General features: G+C 33.5%; 1 protein-coding gene across 1 annotated transcript; it reads left to right on the top strand.

The window, feature by feature from the left end:
* The first annotated feature begins 323 nt into the window (after positions 1–323).
* Positions 324–13,545, top strand: LOC123314835 (forkhead box protein biniou-like). Its single transcript, XM_044900219.1, has 4 exons — positions 324–1,369; positions 11,391–11,471; positions 12,242–12,577; positions 13,258–13,545. The coding sequence occupies exons 1-4, from the start codon at positions 814–816 to the stop codon at positions 13,275–13,277; spliced, it is 993 nt and encodes a 330-aa protein (XP_044756154.1). The 5' UTR covers positions 324–813; the 3' UTR covers positions 13,278–13,545.
* The last annotated feature ends 127 nt before the right edge of the window (positions 13,546–13,672 follow it).

The raw sequence follows: 13,672 nt of genomic DNA, 5'->3' as shown, positions 1-13,672 counted from the left end.
ACGTATTCAATATACAGAAGTAATGCGAAAAGTTTGAAACATTGAATTAGTTAATTGGCACACAAAGCACACACAAATTGAAGGAACTATAAGGTGTTTTTTGGGCCCCAATAGCTTTTCTAGTGCAGCAAATGAAACGGAAAATTTCGTAATATGAAGGTGACAACTACGTTTCCAAGTGGCAGCGGAACACCATTCTTGAGGCATTCATCTCAATATAGGCTCACTAATCGCGCTGAAAGCCATAAAAACAGCCCTGCTATGACCCGATATCTCGATGGAAATAAAAATTATTGCTCGCCTTAAGTACTTACTGAATCGGATAGCATCATTCATCCTTGAATGTGTTGAAATGTAAGTATTTCATCTTTGAAGTCTTGCATTGATTGAAAGAGAGCAGCGTACTAAGGCGGACCCAATGTGTCATAGAAGCCATTTCGTTTTGGACGAGGGAGGTAGAAACAGAACACACATACATATGCACATCCTGAACTGCCTAAATCCGTCTCGCTCTTATGGCACATTACCACTTTATTTCACTCTGTTCAGTGCGGTATCATCGAATCGAAAGCAAAGTCGTTGCTCGTTGGCCAAGTTTTAAAGTTGAGCGTGAGCAAAATCTGTTTCATATTGTTAGTGTTTCCTGTATCGAATCTTGTATATAAACTCCGGAGAGTTGTGTACCTTAACTACGAATTTGTATATACGACTCTTCATAACAATATTTGTGTACAAGATTAACTAGTGTTGAATGTTTGTGACTCAATAACAAAGGCAGAATTGTTACGCCCTAAAGCAATAAATGCTCAAATCATGAACGATCAAGATTTGGAGCTGAATTCGACTAGCCAGCAGAGCGCAATTGTTCACCAGTCCATCAGCTCGCATCTAGAGTCGCTGCACCTCCACCCTTCTAATCATGTGCAGGCCGATAGCACAAATTCGATCCCTGAAACGGACAACAAGCCTATCGTCAGCTCTGATAAGAAGTCGGGTAGCAGGCGGCAAGATAAGCCGCCTTATTCTTATATCGCATTGATCGTGATGGCCATCCAGCATTCTCCGACCAAGAGACTCACTCTCAGTGAAATCTACTCGTTTCTTCAGCAACGGTTCTCCTTTTTTCGCGGCACTTATCAGGGTTGGAAGAACTCCGTTAGGCATAACTTATCGTTGAATGAGTGCTTTATCAAGTTGCCGAAGGCGCTGGGAAGACCCGGTAAAGGACATTACTGGACCATCGATCCTGCCAGCGAATTCATGTTCGAAGAGGGTTCCTTCAGAAGGAGACCAAGAGGTTTCAGGAGGAAATGCCAAGCTATGAAGCCCCAGTGCCATCCTGGACCTTACTACAGCGACAAACTTGGAGGTAGGTTATATTTTGTCTCCAAATTGATAACCAAACGGCTGTATGTAGTTAGGTTCTTTCACTTGCATCTTGCATACTTATCGGAACCTCAATATTCTACGTATTTTCATTTTTCATCGATCCATTGCATGATGAATTCCAGAATTTTCGATATTTCTAGAAGCAACGCAATTTTTTCGCAATTTCTCCCAAAATTAATTAGGATAAACCACGCCTTTCTCCTCCCACTACTTCGTGGACTGCCGAGTAATCTGAAACAGGGTTTGCCTGCCAATTAGCAACTCCGGAGAAAGATGGCTACTCTGAATCTCATCAACTATTTTTGACTTTGAACTCTTTTTTGAAGGGGATTCCACTTCTCAGTATCTCTTGATTGTGTTATGGTTCCTAATTTCTTTGATGTAGTTACTGATTAAGGTTTTATTCTCTGAATGAATATCAATTTGTGATATCAATTTTCAATCTGATTGAAAACGAAAGGTTTGGAACAAAAAACAAGGCTTTTTCAACTCTTTTTCGATGAAAAATTATTAGACTTTTCCGAGAAAAAATTATGAATAAACCATTTGTTTTCATTTCAGTATTCGAAGAACTAGCTCTTTGATTCATACAAATATTTCAACAGTAGGTTTTTGTGGTCGAAAGGAACACTTTTTGTCTATACCATCCTTTCCGTTTCAGCCCTAATGAAAAGATATAGACTTTTCAAGTTTTCATAATGAGCTGTGCCACTCCTGGAAAAACAAAATTACCTTCAGAATAACTAGTTAAATCTGTGGCACTACAAATCTGTGGATCTTTCCCAAAGAGTTCCATTCGGTCAAAGTACCCATTTTTTGAATGTCACAGATATTTTTTATCAAATTACTCGAAAACTGCGCATTATAAGTGCGAGAAAATATGAGGAATACTTTTATTTCACGAAACGTTCAAATATTCATTAGATAGCTTCCAACTTAGTTTCAAGAGTTGGATTCTTTGAATTTTTGGTATATTTATGGTACGTTATGGTCATAATGAGAAAACCCTAAGACTTGGATGATATCTTATGTTCGAAAAAGATTCATTAAAAAAATAGAAAACTATATTCCGAAATTCATTTGATTCGATAAAACCGTTCGTGAAATAAAACTAAAAATAATTTTTTTATGGTTTTTAAACCGAGCCGATTCGAAAAAATAGTAAGGAAAAAAGTGTTTCTTTTGACCTCAAGAATCTGCTGTTAAAATTTTTGTAGGAATCAAAGACTCACCCTTTATGTATATTATTATCATTGTGAAATATTTGAGTACATCTGACCACCGAATACTGGAAAGTTATAACACCCTGAGTTATGTGATATTTGTGATTACCATCGATTCGGGTGAAGAAATTACGAAAAAGTGACGTTTTCCAAAGCTAAATATTTTATTACACAAGACCTCCTAATACTGAAGGGTTACAGCATCTAGTATTATGTTATATTTGTGATGACCAAAGATTCGGTTGAAGAAAAATATAAATTTTTCATAAATCCGTTTCGTATACACACCCAAATGGAGGATGTTCTGGTCAAAAGTTCACAATTTTGTCCAACCGAATAGATGGTCATCAAAAATAATACATAATACAGGGTGTTGTGACCCTTGAGTAGCAGGCGGTCTGGTTTGAAAAAATATTCATCTTTCAAACCCGTAGTTTTTCGAATACACAAAATTTTACATTTTTCTTGAACCGCATCTATGGTCATCACAAATGAAACATAGCAAAGGGTGTTGCATCATGTGGTCTGGTGTTGGTGTAATAAAATATTTTACTATGACAATAGTAGCTCGCAGCTCTTGGAATACACGACCTCATTATATGTAGCTGATGTCTTTAGAAAAATCAAAATTTGGATTTGAATTGATGAGACGATTGTAATAAATTCTGATCCACATCTCATTTCGCTATCATAATTACTCAAGGGTAGCTTTAGGTATTTAGAACCTGCTTCACCAAACAGGCATAACTCGGGAATGGAATATGCAATAAAATTTGGACCTAGTGTAATAAGCTATAATAAAATTTAACACATTGTTGTACACTTCCGGTTTAGTCAGGTTGATTTGTCTTGGCAGATTCAAGCCGTTTATTTTTTGGCTCCATTCATTTCACACCAACTTTAAATGTCATCCACGATGTTTAATTCCCTGTAAAGCTATTGCACATTATCTAATTTGAATATTTTGCTCTCTTAGTTAATTTTCAATAAGAATTCTGATTCTGCTATCAGCTTTGTACTTGGATACTTACAAAATGAACTTAACAGCAGATGAAGTTGAACAGCTGAAAAATTGACCCAAATTGGCTAGTTATAACTTCGTCATTAATTTGGTGATGTGATGCAAAGCATTATCCTTTGATTGTATGCGATTGGCACAGAGTAATTTTTTTTTGTCATATGCTCCCTTATGCAAGTCAACGCAGTTGATCATTATAATCATAATATGTACTGCTACAGCCCCAGCAATATAAAAAAGTAGAATTTTACGATAAAAACAGAATTTCATAAAATAGCTATATGTAGCAACGCAATGTTGTCCAAATGTCTAAACACAAAGAAAATCTTACTACGGGCTCACAATATTTCCAAATTGTTAGCCAAAAAAATTTCCGCTTCTGTATGTTCACACCCTGTACAACAATAAGGGCTTCGAAAAAATACCCTGCATCAGTTACATCATATGTCTTCAGAATAAAGTAAGAAAAAATATATCTCAAAATTGCGACAGACACCTTTATTATGTTTTGACTTAATTTGCATGAAAATTATTTAAAAAAGCTGATGCGAAAATCAATCAATTCTTCATCCTTCAGTTGAATTCTTCATTCTGGATTTTTCTCGAAAACGAAAACTACTGGAGATACTTCAATTAAGTTTGTACAAAATCGAGTGTGATCCCAACACGATGTTGAGTGATGCGAAATGAAATGAAAAAACAATTCATAAATTGCGTGAGCGCTTCAGGCATTTACATTGTCTACGTATTGTATAGAATACCGGAATATACACAGTTTTATACAAGATACAATTACCTCTGAAAGGACCAGAAAAAAGTCTATTTCTCTTGAATTCTAATTTTCCCTGGGGTGAATTATTCAAATGAGAGAAGCCTTAGAATGTCGTTCCATTTTATTTATTCAATTTCACACCCTATCTTCTGCTTACTTCTCTTCCAATGTTCTTGTTATGATTTTAATGAATAGACCAATCTTTGATTTTCATCCGAGAGATGGTACGAGAATTGGAAGTGCAGTGTTAGAAGGTTAGCTCCAAGTTGGTACCTACATGGAATTTTGTCTTTCTTAGACTGATAAATGATAAGACATAAAAATCAATTCTTTATTTTTGTTATGGTTGGAAAATCTTGATAAGATTAATACAATTTCCCATACTAAAACTTCAGTGAGTAATCCAAGGAATAATGCGTTCTGCCTACGTAGCAAATCATTATCTCTATTACAATAATTGATGATCAAAATATACTTCATTATCGCTATTTCGGTTTAAAGACTCACAAAAATATCAGATTTCATATTATGTGCCGAAAGGGTTCACCACAGCAGATTGATGAAATCCTTATCATGCCACGACAGTTCTGTCGTTTAGATAGCATAAAATCTGCAAAATAAAATCAAATGGGTCTACGTCATTATTAAGGGGTTGCTACTTTGTCGGGATCAATAAGACGTGAGTTTTCATAACCGAGGTGCAAGTATCATGTACAGGGTGATTCAGGGAAAACCAGAAGTTGAAGATGCTACATGCAATTACTTGCCGTATACGAATGTTGCTTATCTACGAAAATGGTGTGGAAACTGTTCTACAAAAATTGATAAATCGCTATAATAATTTTGATTACGGCAGTAGCAAATTGAAAAATTCCATCCGTTTTCCAAATATTTCCGATCAAAGCTTCACTGCAGTTAGACTTTTGTCAAATAATAGTATTCGCCTGCTATATTCATCTTTCTTTATATTTGTCTGAAAAAATATTCAATTCATGTATCTTTGTGAACTTGCAACATTTGAATAAGACAAGTTTAGCTTACGGCCGTTTTTAATTAACCTCTCTGTCCTTCCTTCCAGTTGCTGAAATCTATCTGATTTAATTTCTGGTTATCTATCTGTAGGTAGGTTTTAAAATGGTTTCCTCTATCGTCAGTAACTGAAACGATGGATAGATTGATAGATAGTTTATTGAAAACGTAATATCCCATCATAGTTTCAGCTTCAAAGCAACATAGTGCTCTATTATATTTCTTCCGTATTCCTAAGCATATTGGTATTGGTCTACGATTTCTTGTCAAGCTGAAATTGGAAACTATTATTCAGAATTACCATTCCTGCCAATAAAACCCTTCCGTCAACAGTTAATTCTTTTATGGTTACCATACCATCCGTGCCATATAATTCAAGGAAATCCTTTTTTTTTTTAGTATTTGGGAACCTTCATTTCCGTTATCCTCGACTATTAACCTTCTTTTTTTTTAATATAATGGGGTGGCTTGCATTTTTGTATGGAAATAAGACCAATGGAATAATCCTAAATAGTTCCTAAGTTATTGCATGAAATGGAGCATATACAGGGTGAGTTTTTGACTCTTACAAATATTTTAACAGTAGATTCTTGAGTTCAAAAGAAACACTTTTTCCTTTACTATTTTTTCTGAATCGGCTCGGTTTGAAAGATACAGACTGTTGAAAAACTATAAAAAGTGTTTTATCTCACAAACGGTTTTATCGAATGAAATGAATAACATTCAGGGTACACATTTCTGTGACTCGTACAAATATTTCAGCAATTGATTCTCGAGATCAAAAGGAACTCTTTCTTCCGATTCGGTCCTGATAAAAAGATAGAGCCATTTTAAGTTTTCATAATAAGCTGTGCCACACCTAGAAAAACAAAATTAACTTCAGAATAACTAGCTAAATCTGCGACACACCCATCTATGGATCTTTCAAACAGAGCGAAAGTACCCAATTCTTCAAATTTCACAGATACTTTTTAAATTTTGAATATAAAATTACTCGAAAACGGCGCATTATATGAGAATTTATAAGGAATACTTTATTATTCATTAGATAGTTCCATTTAGTCTCAAGAGTATTTTTATGGTACGTGATGGTCATAATCAGAAAACTAAAAGACGTGACTGATATCTTGTGCTCGAAAAAGATTAATCAAATAAATGAAAAACTATAATCCGAAATTCATTTCATTCGATAAAACCGTTTGCGAGATAAAACTAAGAATTTTTATGGTTTTTCAACAGTCTGTATCTTTCAAACCGAGCCGATTCGGAAGAAATAGTGAAGGAAAAAAGTGACCTCAAGAATCTACAGTTAAAATATTTGCACGAGTTAAAGACTCACACAGTGTAATGTTTACGCTTTTGCTTCAATATTAAAATTCCGTATCTCAGTACTAAACAGAGCAATATAAGAATGGACATCAGACATTATTTTCTCCGCCAAGTTTATTTCTTCATTTATTATATTATAATTAATCGGAATACATGGTGATTTCGGACCAATAATCCATCGAACAGTTAAAGGGGTACGCATAGAAGGAGTCAAAAATGTGCCCTCTAACATTTCATATGCCTATTAACAGTAGTTAGTTTCTGATACTGAGTGTTTCCTGAAAATCATAGAATATTCGAACTCCTATAATTTCTAAAATTTTCAGTCGATTTTGATGATATTTTCTAAAGCTTATCGTCTTTGAGACTGTCGAAAGAATCAAAGAGAGAAAATCGAAGAACGTAGGCCAAGTTTCACATAGTGTTTGTACAGGCAATGTGCAACAAAAAAGAATTTCCATGGAGCATGGTCCAATTATATCACAAGATATCACCTACGTCTTCCAGTTTTCTCATTATGACCATTGTGTACCATAAAAATACCAAAAATTCAAAGAAACCAACTCTTGAAACTAAATTCGACGCTATCTGATGAATATTTGAACGTTTTGTAAAATAAATGTATTCCTCATATTTTCTCGTGCAATGCGCTGTTGTCAAGTAATTTGATGTTCAAAAATCAAAAAGTATCTGAGAAACTTTTGTACTTTGGCTGAATACAACTCTAGTTAAAAGATCCACAGATGTATAGTATCACAGATTAAGCTAGTTATTCTGAAGGTAATCTTGTTTTCCCAGGGGTGGCACAGCTCATTATGAAAACTTAAAATGGCTTTATCTTTTTATCAAAGCCGAAACGAAAAAAATGGTTAGGGAAAAATGTATTTCTTTTGAACTCAAAAACCTACTGTTAAAATATTTGTACGAGTCAAAGACTCACCCTGTATATCTATAAAAATAAACTAGAGAAGGAGGTATTTGAAATGCTCTAATTCGGAGATAATTAGCATTTCGAACTGATAGAATTATTTTCCTAATTTTTTCGATTGATCAAGAACATAAAAAATGTACAAAATTCAAAATATCTTCAGTCAGTGCATAGACTTATATTTTAGTCTATGGATCAGTGTTTATTCCCAATATAATCCTGAATTCCGCAAGTCAAAATCTTACATTATGGGATATTACCAAATTAAATTCGATTACCCACAACCGCCTGAGATGTCAATAATTTTTGAATATAGTATATTTGTGTCAAATTGAAGAAGTTTCTACAGAAGGTTCTCTATAGGAATTTGCTCAATGCCACACGTTCGATTCCTACTCGAAATCAATCAACCAAAATTAAACGAGAGTTCTTTATGAAGTCGTAATTTCGAAGCCATGCTTGAAGAGGTAATTAGAAGTGACGGCGCTAATTGATCGGTAAAATGCGAGGTGTCGACAAATTTAACATGGCTCGATTCCATCCTGACTGCGTGCGATACAAGACAGAAGACATGCAGACATGCAGACGGCGGCGATAGATATGCCGCTTGCCTCCCAGTTTTTCAGGAAACCATCGATAGAGGATAGAGGCAAAGAGTTAGTCTGTTAACAATATTTCAACATGTGTGAATTGCATAAAAGTAACATAAAATTAACAGAAGCTATCCTGTTCCCTCCATAGACGTCTAAAGATTGACACAGATGTTGTGCAACGCTCTAGACGTTTGTCCTATTTTAGGATTATCCACTAATTTTTCTGAGCTTGAGTTTCTCAAAAAAATGTGAAAACTTGAAACTTCCTTAGAAATTGAGGAAATTAATATAGTGACAGTTTATTTCATTGTAAATTAATTATATAATTATTTTTACTTTGATCATTATCGTAATTTCTCATTCAAAGCATTCAATATAAAAATGAATTTTGCGAAAGAACAGTCACTATGTCAACTATTGTACAGGGTATCCCAAATTTATTTTCAAGATAGGGAGTCTAGGAAACTAGATGACCTTTCTTTTAGAAAAACAAAGAATGGCGAAAACCGTAGCCTTCTATGATCTATTACCTTCGTTTTCGAGTTATTAGCGAAATCTGAGATATTCGAAAAGTTCTCACTTTTTTGTATTTGAAGCTACAGATCTGAAACTTGAAACTTCTACAAGCACTTTTTACGTAGATTCTACTGATGATATCGAAGAATTTTTTCTTCTTCTATATTTCGAATTTTGAGGCAAAGTTAAGTTTTTTAAAAGTTAACTATTATTGAATTTGTCACCAATGAATAGAAAAAATTCGCGGATCTGAAAATATACTGATTTCTACTGGTTTCTTTTGAACATGGCTAAAACTATGAATTTTTGAGTTAACTGATCAAATTAGTATACTCTCATCAAGTTGGCTCTAATTCAATCCATAACAATAAGGCGAGCATAGAATTGGATGCCAATAATTGTCAAATTGTAGAAATTGTTCAGCTCACATTATTATTTTATAACTGCTTCGACAACTTAAAAAAAATGCCGAATGATTATGAAATTATTAATTTTTTCTTAAGAACCGGCATGCAATCTATCATAGAAATGTAATATTCGATTCCGACTGTATTTTGCGACAAGAATTATATTCGATGCTCTCTTTTTCTCGTGTGGCTTGTATTTCGCACGGTTACCGAAATAATGGAAATCTTGTAAATTTTTTTCAAACCGACCTAATATTTTTCTGCTGAGATGGCTTCTGTCAGGATATATTGCGAATTATAAACGCCTGTGCAATTTTTTTTTGCACGAATATATCCTTCGAGTATATAGTATTCTTCGAAGTTTTTATAATAATCCGCCATTTTTCAGACTTTTCCGTTTATTAAAGAAATAATAAGAAGCTGGACTAATTCTACATTCTGACAATTATTGGAAATAGCTAAATCGGATTCTATACTCACCTATCTATGTATCATATTCTGTGCTCTCTTTATTGTTATCGATTAAATCAAAGGGGACTTGATGAAAGTATGCCAATTTGAAATTAACTCAATAATCATGTTTTTTAGTCACGTTCAAAAGAAAACAGAAATTAGTTCAAATATATTTTTGAAATCTGCAATTCTTTCCAATTAAAATATGATAAACTCAATAATAGTTTACATTTAAACGACAAAACGTTAGCTTGTAATTTAAAACCTAAAAGTGAATTATTTTATTCTTAGTTGGTTCTACTTAAAAAAAATGTCTATAGAAGAATCAAGTTTCAGATCTGTAACTCCAAAGACAAAAAAGTTATGAGAACTTATTCGAAATCATCAAAATCTCAATTTTTGACAAAATAAAAGAAAAAATCGTTGTTTCCACCATTAGATTCAATGCCCATCGAAATGTAAAACTGTTATTTTTGTAGGGAATAGTGTAGGATTAAATTAGAAGGGACTTTCCTACAATTTATTGGACGTCAGTGTGAATTTCCAATTGAAAACAAAACGATGTTGATCCGGCAAACAAGTACCTACTTGATTTTACCGTTCAAAATATATAGAGCCCGTATCGAATAAAGAAGTCTTGTATACAAAAAAATAAGGCATGTACCACAGTCGAAAATTTCCCTTAACTATACCTAGTTCATTTATCGATCGAAATATATGAGTGAAATCAAAAGATTGTTGTACCTAGGTTAAAATCATAAAGTGAATGTTAGGAATGCGATGAACCATGGAAATTTTATGGGGCCAAGAAACACCTATTTCAGTTCTCCAATTGATTTACGCACATTTTATAGTCATGGTCTGTGCCGTGAAAGCGATTTAATCGCTCTTTTATTTCTGTAGTATAATACGGGTGATGGATGTATGAATTAAATTTCCTTAAATACAGTATCCATCCATACTTCAACCACATTGTTTTTCTGTTTTAATTTCCAATAAATATGTAATAGGTGAAGAATCATCGAAAATATTTAAGGGTGCAATCAAGTTTTTATCAACGGAATCTACACAATGTGAGATTCGAGTGTTATTTCACAATTTTTCAACGAAATGATTTATTAATGTTACGCATAAAGATTAGGTTTCTCTCTAGGCTATGAAATAGTTATAAAAATAAAATGCAATTTGTTGTTTTCGCCAAAAAGTAAATTATCCCTGCACAAAATGTGCAATTTCTATGACTATTACTATAACGTTTTAAACAAACTTTAGTCTTCGAGAATCTATGAGCGAGCTGTCAAAGTTGAAGTGGTTCCAAACTAAAACTCCCCTTGAACTGGAACTGTACAACTGGGCCTAGATGTTGTTTTTATACTAAAGAAGTATAAGGAGATCGTATGTCCTCAAATAAGTTAAAGAAAAAGAGGGAAAATCAAGCATGTAATGAATGACTTGTATAAACACTCAAAGAGTTGCTGTCACTTATACCTATGAAGGGTACCCTCCATACTTATACCTAATGAACGAGAGACCATAGACCTATAAAATATGGGTTATTTAGAAGAACTTCGGTGACCTCCATCTATACTCTGATTTTACGCGCATATCCCAATAAATCTTTCTATTAGTAGAATTTGTCATACCGTTTCATTCTTATAAAGCTTTTTTTTATGACATTTTTAGATATTTTTCAGCTTCGTTGAATTTCTAAGTGTATTTATTTCTTATTTCAGGTTCATATTCTAGATTATTCCATTCAAATAGGGACAATTCAGTGATGCGAATGACACAGAAAGGATTTTCAGAAGATCAAGGTAAACAATATCATCAATAATAAATAAAATTCTTACACTTTACAAATATTTTTAATTCCGTATTTTTCCTTTTCACTTTTCCACTTCATTGGGTTTGAGTATTTATGCGAGTACGTACAGGATCGCTTTTAGGTGGAAACAGGCTATGATCTCTAGTTGAAAATATATAATTCTTATGTCAGTCCAGAGGGACATATTTTTCTTAAAGAACATCTTCCTACAATGTTATCTCTTTATACAGCAATCCCAAACCTTGAAGTTGGAGTGGAAAAAAAGATTACGCGATTAATCATTAAAAAACATTGAGTGAGCTCTGAATATGAAAGCATTGATCAACCATCCAGATGAAGAAGATATGTAGATATCTTCGTTGGAAGATATTTCCAACGAAAAGAGAGTAACTTGTGGGAAGTAGTACCATCTGTGATACCAAATACAGGGCAGAAGAAAGAAACATATCGATATATTTTTGCACAATTTAAGACACGATATGAAGTTTTTCAAGAATATATAAAAATCTAACATTCCATTTCACTGATATCATTATCTCGCAAAATGTTACAAAAATTTTGGGTATCTAATACCTAAATTCCTGTAAATGCTCAAGCTGAGTGATTTGTAGAGGCATCGAGAATTTACTGGAAGAAGACAGGGCCGTACAAGGTCGCTCGTAGCAAAACGAAATATATACGACTTTATTGCATTTACCCTATACCCTTCACCTTGTATGGTTTTCTATACTTCCCTAAAAATCTGCTTATTATTTTCAGAGATACTGAACCAATCGAGTGAATACGATTCACAAACTTTATTGCATTCGCAAGAATACCCAACTTGCACATACAATTCACCATCAACAATACAAATACCTTTTTCTCACTATCCAAACTACGAACATCGAAACTACGAAGCTTATCAACAGCAATGCGAAAGAGATTGGAATATATCCTCCAATATGCTGCCTACACACCTAGAAACCCCAGGGATGTCTTATCCGAAGTCGGAACCAACCAACAGTATGGAAAATCCGACTTCAACCATACAACCCTCCATCCAAGATGTGTACAGTTACCAGTATTCTGGAATATATTCGCAAAACGATAATGGTAAGTTTAGTTTAGTTTAGAGATTTATTTTTTCTAGACAACTTGAAACTAAAATCTAAATCTAAATGTGATGCATTGAGATACATTGCAACCGTTTGGTCTTCACGATTTTATAAGAGACCCCATCCTGTCCGGGATTTTTCTAAGGTCAATTTTCGACACGCGAAATTTACAAAATCAATAAAACACTCTGTATCTTGATTATGAAAAGAGATAGACCCTAAAAATATAGTTTATTCTATCATAATCATCTATCTACCCTTAGCTTTTGCCCATTTACCAATGAATCACCTTGTATGTATGTAAATTTGAATATTTTCTTCGATGCAACACACCTAACCGCTACTCTGTTATATTGGTTGCCTAACGTGACTTTATGCCAGTAGACATTTTTAGGGAATTATTATTTCGATTTCATAGTGTTCCCAATTGAGTAAATAGATAAGTATGATAAAATTCGCAAATTACCGTATCTCAAAGCAAGAAATTTGAATTTCAGGAGGATACACAAATTCAAGAGGTGGCATTTGTACCTATTGTATATTTTTAGCCGTTAAAAGTCGAATCACATGGCTTTTCTCTCATGGTATCATCTTTACCAAAAATGTATTAACGAATACCATAAGTTGTTTCCTTACTTTTCAGCCATGATTCAAATAATTTATTTTTATTTATTTCAGTTATCCACCGACTTCACTAACTAAGGAACCAAAGATGGACCATCCGCCAAAAAGATATATATACGCAGAGTTGTCTTTGTATATATGATATATTTGGTTCATTTATTTCATATCATTCATATTGGATTCAGATTAATTTAGTAATGTTTTTTCGAACCTTCATAATAAGAAATTAGAAACTGATAGAGTGTAATATATTCTTGTAAATAATGTACATAAAGAAAATCAATATTATTCATGTATAATGGGCTAAATGTGATTTTTAACTTTTGCCATTGTAATCTGCACATTAACTAAATAAAACTATTCAAATTTTGATGTTTTTCTACAATATGATCATTCCATTCTGATCCCCAGCAAGTTATTAATCACAATTATTGGAACAAGAGTATAAATATGGATCTCTTGTAGCATT

The sequence above is a fragment of the Coccinella septempunctata genome, chromosome 1, assembly GCF_907165205.1.
Source record: "Coccinella septempunctata chromosome 1, icCocSept1.1, whole genome shotgun sequence".
NCBI lineage: Eukaryota > Metazoa > Arthropoda > Insecta > Coleoptera > Coccinellidae > Coccinella > Coccinella septempunctata.
Note: the sequence above shows the minus strand (reverse complement) of the source record. Positions and strands in the feature narration are given on the sequence as shown.

What these genes read in the sequence shown, in the direction of transcription:
- LOC123314835 (XM_044900219.1), top strand. Translation starts at nt 814, where the DNA reads ATGAACGATCAAGATTTGGAGCTGAATTCGACTAGCCAGCAGAGCGCA. An exon ending in AGGATTTTCAGAAGATCAAG is followed by an intron (nt 11,472 to 12,241) that starts GTAAACAATATC and finishes TATTATTTTCAG; the next exon opens with AGATACTGAACCAATCGAGT. An exon ending in ATATTCGCAAAACGATAATG is followed by an intron (nt 12,578 to 13,257) that starts GTAAGTTTAGTT and finishes TATTTATTTCAG; the next exon opens with TTATCCACCGACTTCACTAA.